We start from the raw sequence: 16,336 nt of genomic DNA, 5'->3' as shown, positions 1-16,336 counted from the left end.
GCCTGGTGACCCCTAGCCCCTCTGCCCTCTCTGTCTAGGGAGAAGTGCCTGGTGACCCCTAGCCCCTCTGCCCTCTCTGTCTAGGGAGAAGGGCCTGGTGACCCCTAGCCCCTCTGCCCTCTCTGTCTAGGGCAGGCCTGGTGACCCCTAGCCCCTCTGCCCTCTCTGTCTAGGGAGAAGGGCCTGGTGACCCCTAGCCCCTCTGCCCTCTCTGTCTAGGGAGAAGGGCCTGGTGACCCCTAGCCCCTCTGCCCTCTCTGTCTAGGGAGAAGGGCCTGGTGACCCCTAGCCCCTCTGCCCTCTCTGTCTAGGGAGAAGGGCCTGGTGACCCCTAGCCCCTCTGCCCTCTCTGTCTAGGACAGGCCTGGTGACCCCTAGCCCCTCTGCCCTCTCTGTCTAGGGAGAAGGGCCTGGTGACCCCTAGCCCCTCTGCCCTCTCTGTCTAGGACAGGCCTGGTGACCCCTAGCCCCTCTGCCCTCTCTGTCTAGGGAGAAGGGCCTGGTGACCCCTAGCCCCTCTGCCCTCTCTGTCTAGGGAGAAGGGCCTGGTGACCCCTAGCCCCTCTGCCCTCTCTGTCTAGGGAGAAGTGCCTGGTGACTCCTAGCCCCTCTGCCCTCTCTGTCTAGGGCAGGCCTGGTGACCCCTAGCCCCTCTGCCCTCTCTGTCTAGGGAGAAGGGCATGGTGACCCCTAGCCCCTCTGCCCTCTCTGTCTAGGGAGAAGGGCATGGTGACCCCTAGCCCCTCTGCCCTCTCTGTCTAGGGAGAAGGGCCTGGTGACCCCTAGCCCCTCTGCCCTCTCTGTCTAGGGAGAAGGGCCTATCGGTCAATTGGAGATTTGGGACTTTTTATTAAGGACTTTTTAGAGCACAGAAAGTTCAGTGTTGGCTATCAGGTTAATGGTAGCCGGAGGCTGATGAAGACAGATGAATAATCAAAATATGTACGTTAGAACTGTCTGGGAGTCAGCCAAGACAAGTAGGCTAGAAAATCATGACAACTTGAGAGAGTGGGTTTACCCTTTAACAAACAAACACTAGATAACATTATTGTTCATACTATGTGTGGCGGTGTGACGATGTGAAAACAATCAATGCTCAAACAAAACACACAACATTAGTTTGACTGTTTAGCCAATAAGGGGCAGTATCCCCTCCCTCCCTCTCCATCCTGTTGGGTCAATACTAGGGCTCACTAATGAAGCTATGAGATATAACGGCCTCAGGGTAAATGTCTCCTGGAGAATCACAGGACAGAGAGAAGAGACAGGTGTTCATCTCCAGGTTTCTGACAGTAATCATTGCCAGTGGTGGTAGGTAGCCTCTCTGGGTCTGTATGGTTAAGACTTTAACTTTAAAAAGATGTCTAGACGCAGAAAGAGACATCAAAGTATAGGCCTATAGGCATTTTCATTCTGGGGAGGGATCAAGTAGTTTAGTATTGGCGTGAACACCTTTATATCCATCGTAATGAGAGATATTGATAGTGTTTATTATAATATCCAAGAACAGTAACTGAGGACAAGGTTAGAAAAAATGTATCGTAACGATTATATTTTAGCAAATTACTATGCAGAGATGTTCTACTGACTACCCCTAGATAGCACGGAGAAGGGAGAAGATTCCACCCAGCTGCCCTGTGAGGTAGAACATCCTAACTAAGATTCCATCCTGCTGCGCTGTGAGGTAGAACATCCTAACTAAGATATCACCCTGCTGCCCTGTGAGGTAGAACATCCTAACTAAGATTCCATCCTGCTGCGCTGTGAGGTAGAACATCCTAACTAAGATTCCATCCTGCTGCCCTGTGAGGTAGAACATCCTAACTAAGATTCCATCCTGCTGCGCTGTGAGGTAGAACATCCTAACTAAGATTCCATCCTGCTGCGCTGTGAGGTAGAACATCCTAACTAAGATATCACCCAGCTGCCCTGTGAGGTAGAACATCCTAGCTAAGATTCCATCCTGCTGCCCTGTGAGGTAGAACATCCTAACTAAGATTCCATCCTGCTGCCCTGTGAGGTAGAACATCCTAACTAAGATATCACCCTGCTGCCCTGTGAGGTAGAACATCCTAGCTAAGATTCCATCCTGCTGCCCTGTGAGGTAGAACATCCTAACTAAGATATCACCCTGCTGCCCTGTGAGGTAGAACATCCTAGCTAAGATTCCATCCTGCTGCCCTGTGAGGTAGAACATCCTAACTAAGATTCCATCCTGCTGCCCTGTGAGGTAGAACATCCTAACTAAGATTCCATCCTGCTGCGCTGTGAGGTAGAACATCCTAACTAAGATATCACCCTGCTGCCCTGTGAGGTAGAACATCCTAGCTAAGATTCCATCCTGCTGCCCTGTGAGGTAGAACATCCTAGCTAAGATTCCACCCTGCTGCCATGTGAGGTAGAACATCCTAACTAAGATTCCACCCTGCTGCCATGTGAGGTAGAACATCCTAACTAAGATTCCACCCTGCTGCCCTGTGAGGTAGAACATCCTAACTAAGATTTCATCCTGCTGCCCTGTGAGGTAGAAGATCCTAACTAAGATTACATCCTGCTGCCCTGTGAGGTAGAACATCCTAACTACAGTGCCTTGCAAAAGTCTTCATTCCCTTGGCGTTTTTCCTATTTTGTTGCATTACAACCTGTAATTTCAATTTATTTTTATTTGGATTTCATGTAATGAACATACACAAAATAGTCCAAATTGGTGAAGTGAAATGAAAAACAATTACTTGTTTCAAAAAATTGAAAAATGTGAAAAAACGGAAAAGTGGCGCATGCATATGTACTCACCCCCTTTGTTATGAAGCCCCTAAATAAGATCTGGTGCAACCAATTACCTTCAGAAGTTACATAATTAGTTGGGTTATAAAAAAATATCCGAAACTTTGAACATCCCACGGAGCACCATTAAATCCATTATTAAAAAATGGAAAGAATATGGCACCACAACAAACCTGCCAAGAGAGGGCCGCCCACCAAAACTCACGGATCAGGCAAGGAGGGTATTAATCAGAAAGGCAACAAAGAGACCAAAGATAATCCTGAAGGAGCTGTAAAGCTCCACAGCGGAGATTGGAGTATCTGTCCATAGAGCCACTTTAAGCCATACACTCCACAGAGCTGGGCTTTATGGAAGAGTGGCCAGAAAAAAATAAGCAAACATGTTTGGTGTTCGCCAAAAGGCTTGTGGGAGACTCCCCAAACATATGGAAGAAGGTACTCTGGTCAGATGAGGATAAACTTGAGCTTTTTGACCATCAAGGAAAACGCTATGTCTGGCGCAAACCCAACACCTCCCATCACCCTGAGAATACCATCCCCAGAGTGAAGCATGATGGTGGCAGCATCATGCTGTGGGGATGTTTTTCATCGGCAGGAACTGGGAAACTGGTCAGAATTGAAGGAATGATGGATAACACTAAATACAGGGAAATTCTTGAGGGAAACCTGTTTCAGTCTTCCAGAGATTTGAGACTGGGACGGAGGTTCACCTTACAGCAGGACAATGAACCTAAGCATACTGCTAAAGTAACACTCAAGTGGTTTAAGGGGAAACATTTAAATGTCTTGGAATGGCCTAGTCAAAGCCCAGACCTCAATCCAATTGAGAATATGTGGTATGACTTAAAGATTGCTGTACACCAACGGAACCCATCCAACTTGAAGGAGCTGGAGCAGTTTTGCCTTGAGGAATGGGCAAAAATCCCAGTGGCTAGATGTGCCAAGCTTATAGAGACATACCCCAAGAGTCTTTCAGCTGTAATTGCTACAAAAGGTGGCTCTACAAAGTATTGGGGGGGGAAATAGTTATGCATGCTCAAGTGTTCTGTTTTTTTGGTCTTATTTCTTGTTTGTTTCACAATAAAAAATATTTTGCATCTTCCAATTGGTAGGCATGTTGTGTAAATCAAATGATACAAACCCCCAAAAATCAATTCTAATTCCAGGTTGTAAGGCAACAAAATAGGAAAAATGCCAAGGGGGGTGAATACTTACGCAAGCCACTGTATCTCAGGTTAAACTGGTTAAACTGATCTGACCTTGGATTTAAAGTCTCAGAGAACATCAATTTAGCACCAGAACTTAATGAAAACAACAAGGCCATAAAAAGTCTTAGTGTTTTTACGGGGTGATTCATTTTGTCACAATAACAAGGTAAAATGAGTCTTTTGTGTGTCCCAAATGGAACCCTAATCCTTATGAAGTGCACTAATTTTGGCCTATATCTGGTCAAAAGTAGTGCATTACATAGGGAACAGGGTACCATTTCGGACACAGCCTTAGTCCGTGGTGTGTGGCAGTAACCCTGGGACATCCATAGATAGAGAGAGGGAAAAACACTGATTTGATCCTCTGGGTTTTCCTCTGTCGTCAATAACATTTCTCCATTTCTCATAATTGCAGTGAGGCGCTGCTCTGCTCTGTTAGTGCTCTCTGAATGTAAAGCAGCAGAGAACAACTATTTATCCTGGAAGCCCTGCTGGCATCTCCTCATCAAGGATTACTGCACTTCCACTGAACTAGATCATGATGTGAAGCAGCCTCTTGTTTCTGGTCTTGTCTTGACTGTTAATATGTTGATTCAGTACGCGGGCTGTTCAACTAGGTTGCATTAACAGTGTGCAAGCAGAAATTGTTATGGGTGTTTTGTGGCAGAATCCTCATAATAAAACAGACAGCCACCCACCCAACCAGTCAGCCAGACACACAGCCAACCAGACATCCAGAGCGGTTCAGTACCTTGACATCCTTCAGTCTCCCCTCCATGGTAGGGTATTCAGTGACGGCTGTAGAGGGGATGGCTAGCCTCGCCTCACACTGCTGTAACCAGGCCAACAGAGTAGATACTGTCTCCTTATAGAGCACTGGAGGAAGGCTCTCCTGAACTGGAGGGAGAGATACAATAATGGTTAGGGGATGGAGGGAGGAAGGCTCTCCTGAACTGGAGGGAGAGATAAAATAATGGTTAGGGGATGGAGGGAGGAAGGCTCTCCTGAACTGGAGGGAGAGATACAATAATGGTTAGGGGATGGAGGGAGGAAGGCTCTCCTGAACTGGAGGGAGAGATACAATAATGGTTAGGGGATGGAGGGAGGAAGGCTCTCCTGAACTGGAGGGAGAGATACAATAATGGTTAGGGGATGGAGGGAGGAAGGCTCTCCTGAACTGGAGGGAGAGATACAATAATGGTTAGGGGATGGAGGGAGGAAGGCTCTCCTGAACTGGAGGGAGAGATACAATAATGGTTAGGGGATGGAGGGAGGAAGGCTCTCCTGAACTGGAGGGAGAGATACAATAATGGTTAGGGGATGGAGGGAGGAAGGCTCTCCTGAACTGGAGGGAGAGATACAATAATGGTTAGGGGATGGAGGGAGGAAGGCTCTCCTGAACTGGAGGGAGAGATACAATAATGGTTAGGGGATGGAGGGAGGAAGGCTCTCCTGAACTGGAGGGAGAGATACAATAATGGTTAGGGGATGGAGGGAGGAAGGCTCTCCTGAACTGGAGGGAGAGATACAATAATGGTTAGGGGATGGAGGGAGGAAGGCTCTCCTGAACTGGAGGGAGAGATACAATAATGGTTAGGGGATGGAGGGAGGAAGGCTCTCCTGAACTGGAGGGAGAGATACAATAATGGTTAGGGGATGGAGGGAGGAAGGCTCTCCTGAACTGGAGGGAGAGATACAATAATGGTTAGGGGATGGAGGGAGGAAGGCTCTCCTGAACTGGAGGGAGAGATACAATAATGGTTAGGGGATGGAGGGAGGAAGGCTCTCCTGAACTGGAGGGAGAGATACAATAATGGTTAGGGGATGGAGGGAGGAAGGCTCTCCTGAACTGGAGGGAGAGATACAATAATGGTTAGGGGATGGAGGGAGGAAGGCTCTCCTGAACTGGAGGGAGAGATACAATAATGGTTAGGGGATGGAGGGAGGAAGGCTCTCCTGAACTGGAGGGAGAGATACAATAATGGTTAGGGGATGGAGGGAGGAAGGCTCTCCTGAACTGGAGGGAGAGATACAATAATGGTTAGGGGATGGAGGGAGGAAGGCTCTCCTGAACTGGAGGGAGAGATACAATAATGGTTAGGGGATGGAGGGAGGAAGGCTCTCCTGAACTGGAGGGAGAGATACAATAATGGTTAGGGGATGGAGGGAGGAAGGCTCTCCTGAACTGGAGGGAGAGATACAATAATGGTTAGGGGATGGAGGGAGGAAGGCTCTCCTGAACTGGAGGGAGAGATACAATAATGGTTAGGGGATGGAGGGAGAAAGGCTCTCCTGAACTGGAGGGAGAGATACAATAATGGTTAGGGGATGGAGGGAGAAAGGGATCGAGGGCTGGATGGATGGATGGATGGATGGACGGACGGACAGACGTACGGATGGATGGAGAGATGGATTAATTCAATGACTGACTGCTTGATGGATCGATTGATTGATTAATTTAATGTGGAAGATCCATTGGGGATGTAAATATAATTTATCCACTAAAGATACTGTATGCGTTGCCTGTGAGCATTTGACTGTGTTGGTGTGCAGGCTCTACCACTTCACTATAATACACTATATACCCACAGCCCTTCTGGCCTGCTGTCAGGCTCTACCACTTCACTATAATACACTATATACCCACAGCCCTTCTGGCCTGCTGTCAGGCTCTACCACTTCACTATAATACACTATATACCCACAGCCCTTCTGGACTGCTGTCAGGCTCTACCACTTCACTATAATACACTATATACCCACAGCCCTTCTGGCCTGCTGTCAGGCTCTACCACTTCACTATAATACACTATATACCCACAGCCCTTCTGGCCTGCTGTCAGGCTCTACCACTTCACTATAATACACCATATACCCACAGCCCTTCTGGCCTGCTGTCAGGCTCTACCACTTCACTATAATACACTATATACCCACAGCCCTTCTGGCCTGCTGTCAGGCTCTACCACTTCACTATAATACACTATATACCCACAGCCCTTCTGGCCTGCTGTCAGGCTCTACCACTTCACTATAATACACTATATACCCACAGCCCTTCTGGCCTGCTGTCAGGCTCTACCACTTCACTATAATACACTATATACCCACAGCCCTTCTGGCCTGCTGTCAGGCTCTACCACTTCACTATAATACACTATATACCCACAGCCCTTCTGGCCTGCTGTCAGGCTCTACCACTTCACTATAATACACTATATACCCACAGCCCTTCTGGCCTGCAGTCAGGCTCTACCACTTCACTATAATACACTATATACCCACAGCCCTTCTGGCCTGCTGTCAGGCTCTACCACTTCACTATAATACACTATATACCCACAGCCCTTCTGGCCTGCTGTCAGGCTCTACCACTTCACTATAATACACTATATACCCACAGCCCTTCTGGCCTGCTGTCAGGCTCTACCACTTCACTATAATACACTATATACCCACAGCCCTTCTGGCCTGCTGTCAGGCTCTACCACTTCACTATAATACACTATATACCCACAGCCCTTCTGGCCTGCTGTCAGGCTCTACCACTTCACTATAATACACTATATACCCACAGCCCTTCTGGCCTGCTGTCAGGCTCTACCACTTCACTATAATACACTATATACCCACAGCCCTTCTGGCCTGCTGTCAGGCTCTACCACTTCACTATAATACACTATATACCCACAGCCCTTCTGGCCTGCTGTCAGGCTCTACCACTTCACTATAATACACTATATACCCACAGCCCTTCTGGCCTGCTGTCAGGCTCTACCACTTCACTATAATACACTATATACCCACAGCCCTTCTGGCCTGCTGTCAGGCTCTACCACTTCACTATAATACACTATATACCCACAGCTCTTCTGGCCTGCTGTCAGGCTCTACCACTTCACTATAATACACTATATACCCACAGCCCTTCTGGCCTGCTGTCAGGCTCTACCACTTCACTATAATACACTATATACCCACAGCCCTTCTGGCCTGCTGTCAGGCTCTACCACTTCACTATAATACACTATATACCCACAGCCCTTCTGGCCTGCTGTCAGGCTCTACCACTTCACTATAATACACTATATACCCACAGCCCTTCTGGCCTGCTGTCAGGCTCTACCACTTCACTATAATACACTATATACCCACAGCCCTTCTGGTCTGCTGTTTGACTGCCTGCCAACTTTATATTACCCTCTCCCTGTCTGACTGTCTGCCCACATTGCATTATCCTTTTCTGTCTGCATTATCCTCTACCTGTCTGGGGGTCAGCCCACTCTGCATTATCCTCTACCTGTCTTGGGGTCTACCCACTCTGCATTATCCTCTCCCTGTCTGGGGGTCTGTCCACTCTGCATTATCCTCTCCCTGTCTGACTGTCTGCGGGTCTGTCCACTTGGCATTATCCTCGCCTTCTGACTGTCTAAGGGTCTGTCCACTCTGCATTATCCTCTCCCTGTCTGGGGGTCTGCCCACTCTGCATTATCCTCTCCATCTGACTGTCTGGGGGTCTGTCCACTCTGCATTATCCTCTCCCTGTCTGACTGTCTGCGGGTCTGTCCACTTGGCATTATCCTCGCCGTCTGACTGTCTAAGGGTCTGTCCACTCTGCATTATCCTCTCCCTGTCTGGGGGTCTGCCCCTCTACATTATCCTCTCCCTGTCTGGGGGTCTGCCCACTCTACATTATCATCTCCCTGTCTAGACAGGTATTTTTCTAGAGCAGCAGGCTCTGTCTCGCTCTCTGTATCTAGTCTGTCTCTGTCCCTGTTTCAGTCCATGAATTCATTATCCACTCACAGTCCACTCTGCATCGTTAGCTAGTTAACTGCTGGTCCACAGTTAGGTCTGTATGTATAGTATGCTAATGTTTTGTTTGTATTTCCTGTTTGTTTGTTGGGGGGCAGCCATGTATGAAAATGTAGAACGCTAAAGGAGAAGTGGTTGAATCGTTATTCTACTTTATGTGAATGCTTTAGTGATCAAAGTAATTATCAGGACTCCTGGCCTGTGAGACACAGGAGGTTGGTGGCACCTTAATTGGGGAGGATGGGCTCGTGGTAATGACTGGAGCGGAATCAGTGGAATGGTATCAAATACATCAAACACATGGTTTCCATGGTTTCCAGGTGTTTGATGCCATTCCATTCGCTCCATTCCAGCCATTATTATGAGCAGTTCTCCCCTCAGCCTCCACTGGAGTGAGAGTGCAAGTGAACGTGAGAGAGAATGTGTGTGTTTGTGTGTGTGAGGTGAGGATGGTTGAGCTGCAGTGAGGTAGTGAAAGGAGAACATAGTAGCTGTAATCACAATCACTGTTCCCTATAGGGGCAAACACTGAAATGTTCCTTGATGATAGTTGTACCACACAACACACCACTTACCAACATACTAAAATACACTCACACAACACACAACCTGCCACTTACCAACATACTAAAATACACTCACACAACACACAACCTGCCACTTACCAACATACTAAAATACACTCACACAACACACAACCTGCCACTTACCAACATACTAAAATACACTCACACTTACACAACACACAACCTGCCACTTACCAACATACTAAAATACACTCACACAACACACAACCTGCCACTTACCAACATACTAAAATACACTCACACAACACACAACCTGCTACTTACCAACATACTGAAATACACTCACACAACACACAACCTGCCACTTACCAACATACTAAAATACACTCACACAGCACACAACCTGCCACTTACCAACATACTAAAATACACTCACACAACACACAACCTGCCACTTACCAACATACTAAAATACACTCACACAACACACAACCTGCCATTTACCAACATACTAAAATACACTCACACAACACACAACCTGCCACTTACCAACATACTAAAATACACTCACACTTACACAACACACAACCTGCCACTTACCAACATACTAAAATACACTCACACAACACACAACCTGCCACTTACCAACATACTAAAATACACTCACACAACACACAACCTGCCACTTACCAACATACTAAAATACACTCACACTTACACAACACACAACCTGCCACTTACCAACATACTAAAATACACTCACACAACACACAACCTGTACTTACCAACATACTAAAATACACTCACACAACACACAACCTGCCACTTACCAACATACTGAAATACACTCACACAACACACAACCTGCCACTTACCAACATACTAAAATACACTCACACAACACACAACCTGCCACTTACCAACATACTAAAATACACTCACACAACACACAACCTGCCACTTACCAACATACTAAAATACACTCACACAACACACAACCTGCCACTTACCAACATACTAAAATACACTTACACAACACACAACACACAACACACAACCTGTACTTACCAACATCCTAAAATACACTCACACAACACACAACCTGCCACTTACCAACATACTGAAATACACTCACACAACACACAACCTGCCACTTACCAACATACTAAAATACACTCACACAACACACAACCTGCCACTTACCAACATACTGAAATACACTCACACAACACACGACCTGCCACTTACCAACATACTGAAATACACTCACACAACACACAACCTGCCACTTACCAACATACTAAAATACACTCACACAACACACAACCTGCCACTTACCAACATACTAAAATACACTCACACAACACACAACCTGTACTTACCAACATACTGAAATACACTCACACAACACACGACCTGCCACTTACCAACATACTGAAATACACTCACACAACACACAACCTGCCACTTACCAACATACTAAAATACACTCACACAACACACAACCTGCCACTTACCAACATACTAAAATACACTCACACAACACACGACCTGCCACTTACCAACATACTAAAATACACTCACACAACACACAACCTGCCACTTACCAACATACTAAAATACACTCACACAACACACAACCTGTACTTACCAACATACTAAAATACACTCACACAACACACAACCTGCCACTTACCAACATACTAAAATACACTCACACAACACACAACCTGCCACTTACCAACATACTAAAATACACTCACACAACACACAACCTGCCACTTACCAACATACTAAAATACACTCACACAACACACAACCTGCCACTTACCAACATACTGAAATACACTCACACAACACACAACCTGCCACTTACCAACATACTGAAATACACTCACACAACACACAACCTGCCACTTACCAACATACTAAAATACACTCACACAACACACAACACACAACCTGCCACTTACCAACATACTAAAATACACTCACACAACACACAACCTGCCACTTACCAACATACTAAAATACACTCACACAACACACAACCTGCCACTTACCAACATACTAAAATACACTCACACAACACACAACCTGCCACTTACCAACATACTGAAATACACTCACACAACACACGACCTGCCACTTACCAACATACTAAAATACACTCACACAACACACAACCTGCCACTTACCAACATACTGAAATACACTCACACAACACACGACCTGCCACTTACCAACATACTAAAATACACTCACACAACACACGACCTGCCACTTACCAACATACTAAAATACACTCACACAACACACAACCTGCCACTTACCAACATACTAAAATACACTCACACAACACACAACCTGCCACTTACCAACATACTAAAATACACTCACACAACACACAACCTGCCACTTACCAACATACTAAAATACACTCACACAACACACAACCTGCCACTTACCAACATTCTCTCCAAAACTCTTGAACGCGCCGTGCTTGGCCAGCTCTCTTGCTATCTCTCTCTGAATGACCTTCTTGATCCTAATCAGTCAGGTTTCAAGACTGGGCATTCAACTGAGACTGCTCTTCTCTGTGTCACGGAGGCTCTCCGCACTGCTAAAGCTAACTCTCTCTCCTCTGCTCTCATCCTTCTAGACCTATCTGCTGCCTTTGATACCGTGAACCATCAGATCCTCCTCTCCACCCTCTCCGAGCTGGGCATCTCCGGCACCGCGCACGCTTGGATTGCGTCCTACCTGACAGGTCGCTCCTACCAGGTGGCGTGGCGAGAATCTGTCTCCGCACCACGTGCTCTCACCACTGGTGTCCCCCAGGGCTCTGTTCTTGGCCCACTCCTATTCTCGCTATACACCAAGTCACTTGGCTCTGTCATATCCTCACATGGTCTCTCATATCATTGCTATGCAGATGACACACAATTAATCTTCTCCTTTCCCCCTTCTGACAACCAGGTGGCGAATCGCATCTCTGCATGTCTGGCAGACATATCAGTGTGGATGACGGATCACCACCTCAAGCTGAACCTCGGCAAGACGGAGCTGCTCTTCCTCCCGGGGAAGGACTGCCCGTTCCATGATCTCGCCATCACGGTTGACAACTCCCTTGTGTCCTCCTCCCAGAGTGCTAAGAGCCTTGGCGTGACCCTGGACAACACCCTGTCGTTCTCCACCAACATCAAGGCGGTGACCCGATCCTGTAGGTTCATGCTCTACAACATTCGCAGAGTACGACCCTGCCTCACACAGGAAGCGGCGCAGGTCCTAATCCAGGCACTTGTCATCTCCCGTCTGGATTACTGCAACTCGCTGTTGGCTGGGCTCCCTGCCTGTGCCATTAAACCCCTACAACTCATCCAGAACGCCGCAGCCCGTCTGGTGTTCAACCTTCCCAAGTTCTCTCACGTCACCCCGCTCCTCCGCTCTCTCCACTGGCTTCCAGTCGAAGCTCGCATCCGCTACAAGACCATGGTGCTTGCCTACGGAGCTGTGAGGGGAACGGCACCTCCGTACCTTCAGGCTCTGATCAGGCCCTACACCCAAACAAGGGCACTCCGTTCATCCACCTCTGGCCTGCTCGCCTCCCTACCTCTGAGGAAGCACAGTTCCCGCTCAGCACAATCAAAACTGTTCGCTGCTCTGGCACCCCAATGGTGGAACAAGCTCCCTCACGACGCCAGGACAGCGGAGTCAATCACCACCTTCCGGAGACACCTGAAACCCCACCTCTTCAAGGAATACCTGGGATAGGATAAAGTAATCCTTCTAACCCCCCCCTTAAAAGATTTAGATGCACTATTGTAAAGTGGTTGTTCCACTGGATATTATAGGTGAATGCACCAATTTGTAAGTCGCTCTGGATAAGAGCGTCTGCTAAATGACTAAAATGTAAAATGTAAATACTAAAATACACTCACACAACACACAACCTGTACTTACCAACATACTAAAATACACTCACACAACACACAACCTGCCACTTACCAACATACTAAAATACACTCACACAACACACAACCTGCCACTTACCAACATACTAAAATACACTCACACAACACACAACCTGCCACTTACCAACATACTAAAATACACTCACACAACACACAACCTGCCACTTACCAACATACTGAAATACACTCACACAACACACAACCTGCCACTTACCAACATACTAAAATACACTCACACAACACACAACCTGCCACTTACCAACATACTAAAATACACTCACACAACACACAACCTGCCACTTACCAACATACTAAAATACACTCACACAACACACAACACACAACACACCACTTACCAACATACTAAAATACACTCACACAACACACAACCTGCCACTTACCAACATACTGAAATACACTCACACTTACACAAGCACACAACACACACTAGCACACACACACTCCTCTCCAGCTGCTTTTGCACCCCCCGAAACACACACGCACCACACACACACACACACACACACACACACACACACACACACACACACACACACACACACACACGGCGCAGACAGAGATGGTCGCCTCGCTTTGCGTTCTTAGGAAACTATGCGGTATTTCGTTTTTTTATGTGTTATTTCTTACATTGTTACTCCAGGTAATCTTAGGTTTTATTACATACAGCCGGGAGGAACTATTGGACATTACCAACATTAAGACCAGGAATACGACTTTCCCAAAGCGGATCCTCTGTTTGGACCACCACCCAGGACAATGGATCGGATCCCAGTAGGTGACCAAAAACAACGGCGCCGCAGAAGGGGCAGACGGAGCGGTCTTCTGGTCAGGCTCCGTAGACGGGCACATCGCCCACCGCTCCCGAGTATACTACTCGCCAATATCAGGTCTCTTGACAACAAGGTAGACGAAATTCGAGCAAGGGTTGCCTTCCAGAGAGACATCCGAGATTGTAACATTCTCTGTTTCACGGAAACATGGCTCACTCGGGATATGTTATCAGAGTCGGTACAGTAACCCTGTTTCTTCACGCATCGCATCGACAGAAACAAACAAGACGAAAGGCGGGGGTGTATGCCTTATGATTAACGAGTTGTGGTGTGATCATAACAACATACAGGAACTACAGGACCGCATTATCTACCAAGAGAATTCTCTTTGATTATAATCACAGCCGTGTTTATCCCCCAAAGGCAGACACCTCGACCGCCCTGAAAGAACTTCATTGGACTCTATGTAAACTGGAAACCACATATCCTGAGGCTGCATTTATTGTAGCCGGGGATTTTAACAAAGCTAATCTGAAAACAAGGCTCCTTAAATTTTATCAGCGTATCGAATGCACGACCCAGGCTGGCAGCATTCTGGATCATTGCTACTCTAACTTCCGCGACGCATACAAAGCCCTCCCTTGCCCTACTTTCGGCAAATCTGACCACGACACCATTTTGTTGCTCCCAGCCTATAGACAGAAACTAAAACAGGAAACGCCCATGCTCAGGTCTGTTCAACGCTGGTCCGACTAATCGGATTCCACGCTTCAAGATTCCTCCGATCACGTGAACTGGGATATGTTCCGGATAGCCTCAGAAAACAACATTGATGCATACGCTGATTCGGAGAGCGAGTTTATTAGCAAGTGCATCGGTGATGTTATACCCACGGTGACTATTAAAACCTTCCATAACCAGAAACCGTGGATTGATGGCAGCATTCGGGCAAAACTGAAAGCGTGAACCACTGCTTTTAATCATGGCAAGGCGACCGGAAACATGACTGAATACAAACAGTGTAGCTATTCCCTCCGCAAGGCAATCAAACAAGCTAAGCGTCTGTATAGAGACAAAGTAGAGTCGCAATTCAACGGCTCAGACACAAGACGTATGTGGCAGGATCTACAGTCAATCACGGATTCCAAAAAGAAAACCAGCCCCATCGGGGATCACGATTCCTTGCTCCCAAACAGACTAAACAACTTCTTTGCTCGCTTTGAGGACAATACAGTGCCACTGACACGGCCCGCTACCAAAACCTGCGGGCTCTCCTTCACTGCAGCCAACGTGAGTAAAACATTTAAATGTGTTAACCCTCGCAAGGTGGCAGGCCCAGACAGCATCCCCGGCCGAGTCCTCAGAGCATGCGCAGACCAGCTGGCTGGTGTGTTTACGGTCATATTCAATCAATCCCTATCCCAGTCTGCTGTTCCCACATGCTTCAAGAGGGCCACCATTGTTCCTGTACCCAAGAAAGCTAAGGTAACTGAGCTAAACGACTATCGCCCCGTAGCACTCACTTCCGTCATCATGAAGTGCTTTGAGAGACTAGTCAAGGATCATATCACCTCCACCTTACCTGACACCCTAGACCCACTCCAATTTGCTTACCGCCCCAATAGGTCCACACACGACGCAATCGCAATCACACTGCACACTGCCCTAACCCATCTGGACAAGAGGAATACCTATGTAAGAATGCTGTTCATCGATTACAGCTCAGCATTTAACACCATACTACCCTCCAAACTCGTCATTAAGCTCAAGACGCCCGCCCTGTGCAACTGGGTCCTGGACTTTCTGACGGGCCGCCCCCAGGTGGTGAGGATAGGAAACAACATCTCCACCCTGCTGATCCTCAACACTGGGGTGCATTCTCAGCCCTCTCCTGTCCTCCCTGTTCACCCATGACTGCGTGGCCATGCACGCCTCCAACTCAACCATCAAGTTTGCAGACGAGCCTCCCGGGTGGCGCAGTGGTCTAAGGCACTGCATCACAGTGCTAGCTGTGCTACCAGAGATTCTGGGTTCGAGCTCAGGCTCTGTCGCAGCCGGCCGCGACCGGGAGGTCCATGGGGCGATGCACAATTGGTTCAGCGTCATCCGGGTTAGGGAGGGATTGGCCGGCAGGGATATCCTTGTCTCATTGCGCATTAGCGACTCCTGTGGTGAGCCGGGCGCAGTGCACGCTGACCAGGTCGCCAGGTTTACGGTGTTTCCTCCGACACATTAGT

The 16,336-nt window shown here is 47.5% G+C and overlaps 1 protein-coding gene across 7 annotated transcripts in view; it reads right to left on the bottom strand.

Moving 5' to 3' along the window:
- The window catches only part of dmd (dystrophin), a 424,484-nt gene that overhangs the window by 187,322 nt on the left and 220,826 nt on the right, over positions 1-16,336 (bottom strand). For all 7 annotated transcript variants that reach the window (XM_082963114.1, XM_082963111.1, XM_082963108.1 and 4 more), the window contains one exon: positions 4,744-4,889. In XM_082963114.1, coding sequence (XP_082819240.1) covers positions 4,744-4,889 — 146 coding nt within the window. The remainder of the gene's footprint in view (positions 1-4,743; positions 4,890-16,336) is intronic.

The sequence above is a fragment of the Salmo salar genome, chromosome 16 (genome assembly GCF_965601325.2).
Source record: "Salmo salar chromosome 16, fSalSal1, whole genome shotgun sequence".
Taxonomy (NCBI): Eukaryota; Metazoa; Chordata; class Actinopteri; order Salmoniformes; family Salmonidae; genus Salmo; species Salmo salar.
This window is presented reverse-complemented; position numbering and strand designations above follow the sequence as displayed.